The 10880-nt window shown below is 43.0% G+C and overlaps 1 protein-coding gene across 1 annotated transcript; it reads left to right on the top strand.

The window, feature by feature from the left end:
• The first annotated feature begins 7454 nt into the window (after positions 1–7454).
• pde6gb (phosphodiesterase 6G, cGMP-specific, rod, gamma, paralog b) lies at positions 7455–10249 on the top strand. Its single transcript, XM_024431729.2, has 4 exons — positions 7455–7575; positions 9171–9403; positions 9515–9555; positions 9676–10249. Exons 2-4 carry the CDS (start codon positions 9258–9260, stop codon positions 9750–9752), a joined length of 264 nt encoding a protein of 87 aa, XP_024287497.1. The 5' UTR covers positions 7455–7575; positions 9171–9257; the 3' UTR covers positions 9753–10249.
• The last annotated feature ends 631 nt before the right edge of the window (positions 10250–10880 follow it).

The following is a 10880-nucleotide window of genomic DNA, read 5'->3' as shown; positions in this document are numbered from 1 at the left end:
ACTCGCATAAAAAGGTTGGATCGAAACCTGGTTACTGATAACAGTTATTGGTGACGTTATACAGTCTGGAACAAAGGGTGACCTACTGACCTCAAACAAGGTTCAGATTGTCCACTGACTACCCTTCTATATTGCACACCCTTTAGTTTGTCCCTTTTCATCTCACATGACTTTACATTAATTTGCCTGCTCTGCCCCCCTGAAAGACAGTGTCACTCACACACCTATTCACTTCAGCCTTCTGCCTGGGGCCTTCCTGACCTCCAGGCAGGCCCCCATTGACCTGGTGACCTCTGACTCCTGGCCTCTAGGCCTGCACTCCCTGCCCTCTCCCTGGGCCTGAGAGTGTGTAGCTTTCTCCCTGGAACTACAGACCTCCAGGTCTCCACACCTACTCTCCCTATCGGTCAACACCCCTCTCCCTTGACCTTAGAGTATAGCTTACTCCATGGATTTACTAAGACGTCTATAGTCCTACTGTCAAGAACCATGTGCACCTGGTAACCCTTAACAGGCTCTGTGTTCCTGGTGACCCGCCAGCTTTTTTTCTGCTCAAAGACTAAGTCCCCACTCCAACCTCCATGGCCTGAGTGCTGCCCCTGGCCTGAGTGCTGCCCCTGAGTCCGGCCACTCCGGAATGACCTGTCACTGCGGGGCCAATGGGTTTAGTCTCAGCCTCAAGTCTAGTGAGCGTAGAGGAGACGTCCCCACCTACAATGTGTGGGGCTGGCGAGCACTGTAGCTGGGGAGATCCGCGAGAAGGGCCCGGCGTGCTTCCATAGTTGCCGCCGCCAACTGCCGGATCCAACCCCACACCGGTCCGTCTTCGGCCCGCCGTCGGACACCACCCCGACAAACCCCCGCAGCCCCTTTCAATACCACGCACGAGAGACCGCGAGATGGGCCGTACAGCGAACTTCCAATGGTGGCGAGAGAAGGGCGGCTCTAGCCAATCCTTATCCTGAAGTTATGGATCTTTTTTTGCCAACTTTACTTACCTACATTGTTATAACATGCCAGAGGCTGTTCAGCTTGGAGACCTGCTGCGGATATGGGTACGGCCCAGCGTGAGATTGAGATTTACACCCTCTCCCCTGGATTTTCAAGGGCCAGGGAGAGCTCACTAGACGCCGCCAAGCTCACAACGCTTTCCAAGGCTTGGGCCCCTTTCTCTGGGCGAACCCATTTCAGGGCACACTGCCCTCCGCAATGAAAAGTCAAAATTGACTAACTGAAGGGTGTGCAATATAGAAGGGTAGTCAGTGGACATTCTGAATCTTGTTTGAGATCAGTAGGTCATATGACCAAGGAGCTATTGCAATTTGAAATATTTAAAAGCATTGAAAATTCATATAAAAACGTGTGAGATGAAAATGGACAAACCTAAGGGCCCACTGAGTGTACATTCTGAACCTTTTTGAAGTCAGGTCACATGACCAATGAGCTATTAAAATTAAAAAATGTAAATCATTTAAAATAGTGTGAGATGTAAATCTACAAAAAAAAGTGTTTGCAATGTGTGTCTATGCCGTCAGGTTAGCTAGAACCAGTTTTGACAGTTTTAGGAGTAATGGTTTAAGAGCTATTGAAATGTGAACATTTGGATTTGTCACTATGTTGACAGTCCCTAACTGATGTTGGTGGATGTAAGGAAAACTACAGGCAAATATCTGTTGTATATCCAACTTGAAAATGTCTTTACCTCGGTTTTCATAATAACATGATTGTGTAGCCAGCAGATCCGACCCGCTTGCTTACAGCTGCACTAGGGTTGGATAGGCTTCCTGTGTAAATTAAGTAAATAAAATAACTAGCAGTCATTCAATCTTCTTGGTGTAACAGTTGGGATAATGGGACATTTCAGAGTACGGCACATTTCTCATGCATGGATTGAGGTACATTTTCCAAGACATATTGCGCTGGCTAGTGGTGTCTTAATTTACACAGGAAGTCTGTCCAACCCTAGTGCAGGTGTAAGCAAGCGAGTCATCTGCTGGCGATGACATTAGTTAACATGCTTTGTATTTCTACCAGTTGTGTATCCTGTACCTGCTACACCTGGGACAGAGAATCCCTCAATGTTTTCAACTGCCATGGGTGAGACCTTACCTCAGACTAGGAACTATCTGTAGTGTCACTGGACCTGATTCAGCCACTCCTTGTAGTATCTCTACCATTGACCGTATTGGACCCGATTCAGCTACTCTGAATACATCAACCAATGACAGTAGCCAACAGACAGCAACAGCAGTCAATAGCCCTGAGTCTGGCTCTGGCCCCAGTACCTCTGACGACCCTCCTGCCAAGGCCAATGGCCCTCCACCAACTCCCACCCACTGCTGTATGAGCGGTTGTCATAACTGTGTATGGATCGAGCACACAGAACAGCTCCTAGCCTACTACCGTAATGGAGGGTTGGGGATAGAAAAGGCCCTGGCTGCTATTGAGGAGAACGTCCCGGATGAGAACCTAAAAGCGTTCCTAAAGATGGAGATCAGGATGATGAAGAAGTCAAGTTTTTGAGTATGGCTTTGTGCGGCAGTGAGTGAGAGGGAATGGGGACATTGAGGGCATTTTTATACTGTATGCACTTTAAAATCACTCCCTCAGATTTGAATACTGGTGTGCATTTTATTGTATGAGTTTGTCAAACTGTCATTTTACTTGTTAAAGGACATTTTAACTAGCTTTTGTCATTATAAAATATTCTTACTTACTATATTTTACATGAGTAGCATAAATCATGTATTCTCATTTTATGTACAGTTGAAGTCGGAAGTTTACATACACCTTAGCCAAATACATTTAAACTCAGTTTTTCACAATTCCTGACATTTTAATCCTATTAAAAATTCCCTGTCTTACTGTCTCACTACTTTATTTTAAGAATGTGAAATGTCAGAATAATAGTAGAGAGAATGTTTTATTTCTTTCATCACATTCCCAGTGGGTGAGAAGTTTACATACACTCAATTAGTATTTGGTAGCATTGCCTTTAAATTGTTTAACTTGGGACAAATGTTTTGGGTAGCCTTCCACAAGCTTGACACAATAAGTTGGTTGAATTTTGGCCCATTCCTCCTCATAGAGCTCGTGTAACTGAGTCAGGTTTGTAGGCCTCCTTGCTCGCTTTTTCAGTTCTGCCCACAAATGTTCTATGGGGTTGAGGTCAGGGCTTTGTGATGGACACTCCAATACCTTGACTTTGTTGTCCTTTAAGCCATTTTACCACAACTTTGGAAGTATGCTTGGGGTCATTGTCCATTTCTAAGACCCATTTGCGACCAAGATTTAACTTCCTGACTAATGTCTTCAATATATCCACATAATTTCCCTCCCTGATGATGCCATCTATTTTGTGAAGTGCACCAGTCCCTCCTGCAGCAAAGCACCCCCCCCCCAAAATGATGCTTCCACCCCCGTGCTTAACGGTTGGGATGGTGTTCTTTGGCTTGCAAGCCTCCCCCTTTTTCCTCCAAACATAACAATGGTCATTATGGCCAAACAGTTCTATTTTTTTTTCATCAGACCAGAGGACATTTCTCCAAAAAGTACGATCTTTGTCCCCATGTGCAGTTGCAAACTGTAGTCTGGCTTTTTTTATGGCAGTTTGGAGCAGTGGCTTCTTCCTTGCTGAGCGGCCTTTCAGGTTATGTCGATATGGGACTCGTTTTTACTGTGGATATAGATACCTTTGTACCTGTTTCCTCCAGCTTCTTCTCAAGGTCCTTTGCTGTTGTTCTGGGATTGATTTGCACTTTTCACACCAAAGTACATTCGTCTCCAGGAGACAGAACGTGTCTCATTCCTGAGCGGTATGGCGGCTGCGTGGTCCCATGGTGTTTATACTTGCGTACTATTGTTTGTACAGATGAACGTGGTACCTTCAGGCGTTTGGAAATTTCTACCAAGGATGAACCAGACTTGTGGAGGTCTACAATTTTTTTTCTGAGGTCTTGGCTGATTTCTTTTGATTTTCCCATGATGTCAAGCAAAGAGGCACTGAGTTTAAAGGTAGGCCTTGAAATACATCCACAGGTACACCTCCAATTGACTCAAATTATGTCAATTAGACTAGCAGAAGCTTCTAAAGCCTTCTAAAGCCAGGAATTTTCCAAGCTGTTTAAAGGCACAGTCAACTTAGTGTATGTACACTTCTGACCCACTGGTATTGTGATACAGTGAATTATAAGTGAAATAATCCGTCTGTAAACAATTGTTGGAAAAATGACTCGTGTCATGCACAAAGTAGATGTCCTAACCAATTTACCAAAACTATAGTTTGTTAACAAGACATTTGTGGAGTGGTTGAAAAATGTAATCTTCCGACTTCAACGGTAGCCTCGCTACTGTCATTTTACTGTTTTTAATTTTCTTATTTAATAACTTATCTATTGTTTACCTCATACCTATTTTATATTTATAAATTGCACTGTTGGTTAGGGCTTGTAAGTGCATTCGGTGCACGTGACAAACTTTGATTTGATAGTGATTTGATAGTTAGCTGAGACTTCAAATTCAATACGCACAATTATAATTGATGGATTAACATTTTGACATGTTTGAGGTATATGGACTGAATACATTTTCATATTGGTTGATGTGTTATTGTATTATTTAAATTATAAGTATGTTGATGATGGACAACATATGTGTGAAATAAATATTGTACTTGTGTGAATGAATGAAGCCTTTGTCATTTTCTTTGACCATTTTAACTCAATTGCCCACTGGAGGTTGCCCTTTTTCAATAATACACTGTTCATCTGTTGAATAGCACATTTTGCCACCTCTATATCCTATACCTGCTACACCTGGGACAGAGGTTCCCTCAATGTTTTCAACTGCAATGGGTGAAACCTTACCTCACACTAGGAACTATCTGTAGTGTCACTACAAGTTTTGTTTCCATGTGAGAATGAATGCACAGGAAAAGGGCATTGTGACATGTAGCATTGGTGAAATAGGCACTTGGGCATTAAACTACAGTGCAGCCAGTAATTTACATTTTTTTCCATAAAGTCAGAACCAGTCACGATCACCCTAAAGCACCTAGCTCTTTTTTAACCCCCCCCCAGAGTAACCCGGATCAAACAAAAGCATGTCCCCTCTCTGCACCCTCGCTGCCAGGCTAGCGCTGTCTGCATTCCTAGTAGGACATAGCTGGTAACATCAGGTTCATTGTCACCTAGGAAACCAGGGGCACTCCACACTGCTTGGCAACTAGTGATTGACTGACTACAGCTCCAATGAATGACATCAACACAGGATTCTAGTAACGTGCAGTGTTTTAGGAGATGCCTGGGAGTTTACAATGCATTTACACTCAAGTCATGATGTGTACTCTGAAGTACCCCCTTATGCATTTTACCAGTAAGCCAATGGTCCCATGAGTCTTCTCAAGTGCCCCCTGTGGATTGGCCAAGAACCCCCAGGGGTCCTAGTACACCTGGTTGGGAACCACTGACTTAGCCTATGCCTTGTATAGGTAACATATTGTTTAGCCGCCTGATGTAAAATTAATCTAGTCTATTGTATCTATTTTCCAATAGTGGTATTCACTTCAAAATAGGAATGCATGGAATGCGCTATGGGCGACATGAAACAATATCGCAGGTCTGAACAATAGGCCCACACATTTTTGCCTGTTACGAATATCACACACTGACATGTGCTCCATATCATTAGAGGAGCATAGAAGGTGTTCTAACAGTGAAGGTAGCAGCATTAGAAGGGCTCTGGACAATATGAAGCGATCTGAGGGGAAGAACTGTTGATATGCCTCGTGTCTAGCCTGTAGGAATAATTATTGTCCGAGAATTAATATCATAGGCTACTGATCAGAATGTAGTATATGAACTGATCCCTGACAATAGTATTGTTTACAATGATCATGGCCCTCTGCTGTCTCTCCCGTCCTGAGTGATCCTTCACCCTTCATTAACTCCATACAGAGAGAGACTGAAGCACCTTGTGTGTCCTCGTGAGTTATGACCTTAGAGGTGATCAGGCACAGCCAGACCAGACAGACACATCCTCAGGGCAGCAATGACCCCCACCACAGTCTACTCCCCCAACCCCAGCCTCCTCACACACGCACACACACTTCATCCTGACTAAACCACACAAAACAAGCCCTCGTCCCTTCTGCCCCATGCCCCCTACCTACCACACACCCAAAACTAACGTTGGGGACATTGTCAATGTCACTATATTGATATTATTGTTTTTTAATTTTTTTATTTAATGTCATATCTTCTACTGTTCTAGTCTATTACTGTTCTGTACTTTGTCATGTATTTGTATGTTTCATGTGGACCCCAGGAAGAGTATCTGCTGCATGTGCAATAGCTAATGGGGATCCTAATAAACTAAACTATATCCCATTAAGTGATAATATGCTGCAGTAGTTGTCTGATCAAAAGACCATCAAACATAGGTAAATATACACGTTGTAGGCTACGGTGTTGGTGCAAGTAGATGGTATTGATGCAGAGTGCTACATGCAATCTGTCTAATTTAAAATGTAATGCTTGTAGATAATGAGCAAGATTGATCACAGATTGGTCAATAACTACTGAGGCTAAATAATCCCTGCCGCACGGGTGGGTTTACCCAATGTAATTAACTAATCAGAAAAACAGAACCCAGACACTATAATCCACAACTACAGTCAGAGTAATTGTTTTTCTGAGTGGGGTGGGTGGGTCGGGGGGGCTACATCCGAGAGCAGAAATGGTGTCTGGAGTGAGGTACTGGTGAGTAATCTCAGCTCTGAGCGCAATGGTGAGTAGTGCACCAAGAAGACACTCGTCGTAAAGGATAAGCCTATTTTGTGCATCGAGTAATAGATAGGTCAATCTGAGATACTGTTAACGGATTGAGGGTTTGTTGACACCCTGGGCCAGGGCATCCCAGAGAACCAGGCCCAGCAGATGGATGGAGAGAATGTTGCATAACTGGTGGGAGGGCTGCTCAGTTGGGCTAGGACTGGAAGGTTCCCAGTATATGGAGAATCTTCATTACCATCCAAGTCAATATTGTATTAGCGACATAGTTCATCCTCTTTCGTGACAGTCTTATCATTAAAACCGAGTAACTGATTTGGTTCTGGGTGGCACGATTACACCGTTCATCCAATTGATTCACTCACATCTCTGTGCAATGTGGTATCCCTTATTATGTCTCTGCATTTAGTTTTAATGATTTGGAAGGCTGTGGATAAACAACAATTGAAGACCACTTTGGAAAACAAGCTAGAATACAATCAACACTAAATGCATTCAAGTTACTGCTGTATTTGTGCTCCAACTCCCTCCATCCATCTTCCCTCACCCCCTCTCTTCTGCTCCCCACTCCTTCACGAGTGTCCCCCACTCCCTGACCCCCACCTCAGGCCACAGCAGCGATGACAGTAGGTCAGGGATGGGAGGCGGGACACTCCTAATCTGCAGAGGTGAATATAAGAGGTCCCGCAGCCCCACCTGGCCTTCATAGCAAACCTAGCATAGACCCACACACACATCTACTAGAGCTCACGTCCACTGGTCTGGCTAGCCTTCACCCAAGAACCCGGTGAGTAGCAATAATTTCCAGTTATTCACATGAACTTTGCTGTCTTATAGGTCTCTCTTTATGTCTCTCTCTTGTCGTGATGTGTGTTTTGTCTTATATTTTTATTTTTAATCCCAGCCCCCATCCCTGCTGGAGGCTTTTTGGTAGGCCGTCGTTGTAAATAACAATTTGTTCTTAACTGACTTGCCTAGTTAAATAAGATACAAAAATAAAAGTTATAGATATGTAATATTTCCATAACAATCGTCTAACTTGCAAGGGTAGCCGCTGAGTACACCCATCCATTCAGAAACCTACTCCATGATGACAGACACTTGATGGATTTTGTTACTATACTGTTCAACATTTTTTGTAGAAAAGAGAAGTGGGAAAGAGTAAAAAATTTGCAGAATATTCTATTTGAATTATTGAAGTCCTTGTCCTGTGCTGAGACAGTTTTGAGTGGTGGGTCGGAGAAACAAACCAATTTGCGTTAAGTACCTACACCAGGTGTAGGGTCTTAATATGATCACCCTGTTGTTGCAGTTCCTGCTCAGCAGCTAATTCTAACTTGTAGTGTATTCAAGGTTTAAAAATACTTCTTACATTTGTCATTTCCACTTCAACATTTCAGACTTGATTTGCCCTAACTAACTATGAATATGGCCCGATGTGTTTTCAGATAATTGGTGCTCATCTGGTTCAAGGATGAATATTACAATTAGACAGAAAGTTCTTGATGTTGGAAATGTGTTTTAGACAGAACAACAATATGACATTGTTTTGTGTATTTATTTTCAGAGAGGTCTGTATAATGCTAGTTACCTAATTGTGGAAACCAAATTAGGCTGATGTTTTATTTTCTTATTTCATTGTTTTAGGTTTCAATTATCAATGAGCCATTGGACATTAATTTTGATATTGCTTCAACATAGTTAAATTGGTTCCAATATGAAACATTGTAGGTCATGAGCCATGTTGTGAGTTTTTGGAATGTCATTGTAAGAGAGGATCAGATTGAGCAGCACTTTAGACAGTCTGCCTGCTCAGCATATTCTTTATGTTGTCCTTGTACTAATGAGATTAGCCCAAGTGTGGATGGCTGGCCACTGCCTTGAAACGAGGAAGGTGGAGATGGTGGGTAGGGGGGTGCTTATTAACTTGAGCTGGGGATTACATGATGAAATTGGGTCATCATTTTGCGTCACTCAACAAGGTAGCCTATCCGTAGACATTCAATTACAAGGGCAATATGCATTTAAAACGTAATCCCACTAATATCAGATCAGTAAGGGGATTAGGCATTAGGTTGAGCCCTCACACAAGGTTGTGAGGGGCTGTTCAGTAAATGAAGTTCCTTATAAAACATGTAATAATGTAGGTATCAAAGCAGATAGCATTGGTGTTCAATATGCTCTGTGTTGTTGAGGATCTTCTTGCCAGTAGCTATCTCCTTTCTTCTTTTCTTTCTTCTAATTTCTTCCATTCTAAGCTCCAAATGTTCAATACTGAAGAACAAGCTTTTATTGTCATGAAAATGTGAGCACTAGATCATGTACTGTAGTTTTGATGGAAGGGTCCAAATTGGATAAAATCTGTTTCCCTCATTTCCCCAGTTGAGGAGATCTCATCAAGACGACAACACTTCAGAGGGGGATTGAACACATAACCACCTGCACAAAAAAAACAGCTAACTACTAACCATGAATCTCGAGGTCCCCAAGTTGGAGATCAAGTCTGCCACCCGTGTCACCGGGGGCCCTGCCACGCCACGCAAGGGACCCCCTAAATTCAAGCAGAGACAGACTCGCCAGTTCAAGAGCAAGCCCCCCAAGAAGGGAATCCAGGGGTAAGGCCACATTCATTGGGTTTTCTTAGTTTCAAACAGGCATTCGACAAGTGCACAATGACATTTTCATGAGCTCTGATTATAAAGAAATTAACTATGTCTCCTTTACAGCTTTGGTGATGATATCCCTGGAATGGAGGGTTTAGGCACTGGTAAGTTCATTACAACTGTTTCGTCTACTCTACCTGTACCTTCCCTAAAAACTGTAGAAAACCATACTGGGTTTGCTTGGTCTACTGACTGTTACTAAACATAATATGTTTCCTCTGCAGATATCACAGTCATCTGCCCCTGGGAGGCCTTCAACCACCTGGAGCTTAGCGAGCTGGCCAAGTATGGTATCATCTAAATCTTTCAGACCTCCACCATCCATCCCACAATCCTCTACTTCCACCTCCATCTACTTACAACCAAAGATTGTGGATACATGAAGATAGTTCACTCAAGCAGTTTACTATTGTAAAAAATATTAAATGTTCCCGTCTGTGTAAGTGGGTGTTCCCTCTCTTTCGTGAGCATGCTTTCCCGCGTAAGCTCACAGTTCCTCCATAATAACTGGCATGTACACACGAGAAAGGAAACAGCTGGCTCTGGTTTAGTTATTGTCTCTGAGCTAGATAGATGTCTCACTCTGGGGCACCCCCTCCGCAGGGTGGGGGCAATAACTAGACCAGAATGTCCCAACCCCAATCAGCAAAAAATGAAGGTGGGATGTGTCGCTTTCTCTACCGTCTCTGTTCAAACCATCCATCGGCCCCCAGCCCTCTCACTGTGTTTGACTGAAACTATCAAAACATATACCAAAGTGAAGAACCCCACCCCCCACCCCTCCCCCCAAAAAGGAAAGCGGTACAGAAAATAACCGTCTCCATCTTTAACTGGTTTCTTCTTTTGTTTCTGCAGCTGCCAAAGTTCACATACAACATGTCTGCTCATGATTAGGACTCTGTTCTGGTATCTCTGTCTATCTTTATCAGGTTTGCAGCGATATTCTATCTAGGATTAACCAGCAGCCATTTTCCTTTTCTCTCCACCCCTATCTCCAAGCGCTTCTCTTCTTCTATCCTCTATTTTGCTCCTCTTCTTCATGGTACACAACTTTCAATTTACAAAAAGCAATGCAGTCTCAAAACATCATCCTCCTCCCCCTTTCCTCTCCCTCAGGATCCCCAATCCTTCGCTGGTACACACACGACTTTTAACAGAACAAGGATTCTATCATTCTATCGTCCTGTTTAACTCTGGCATCCTTATTTTCCACATTTTGTATAACAAAGAAGAATTTGTGACTATCTTTATTATGTAACGTATATTTTAACTAAGTATTCTCAGGGATATGAACTTGTTTTATGGTTTGGGAAAAAACACCTTGTTATTGGCAATTTTGGCTCTTGCTGTCCTTACTTTTACCACAAGCAGCAAATAGACATTGAATGGAGATGAATGAGTGTGCAACATTACTACAACAGATGCAGAT

The sequence above is a fragment of the Oncorhynchus tshawytscha genome, linkage group LG01 (assembly GCF_018296145.1).
Source record: "Oncorhynchus tshawytscha isolate Ot180627B linkage group LG01, Otsh_v2.0, whole genome shotgun sequence".
Lineage (NCBI taxonomy): Eukaryota > Metazoa > Chordata > Actinopteri > Salmoniformes > Salmonidae > Oncorhynchus > Oncorhynchus tshawytscha.
Note: the sequence above shows the minus strand (reverse complement) of the source record. Positions and strands in the feature narration are given on the sequence as shown.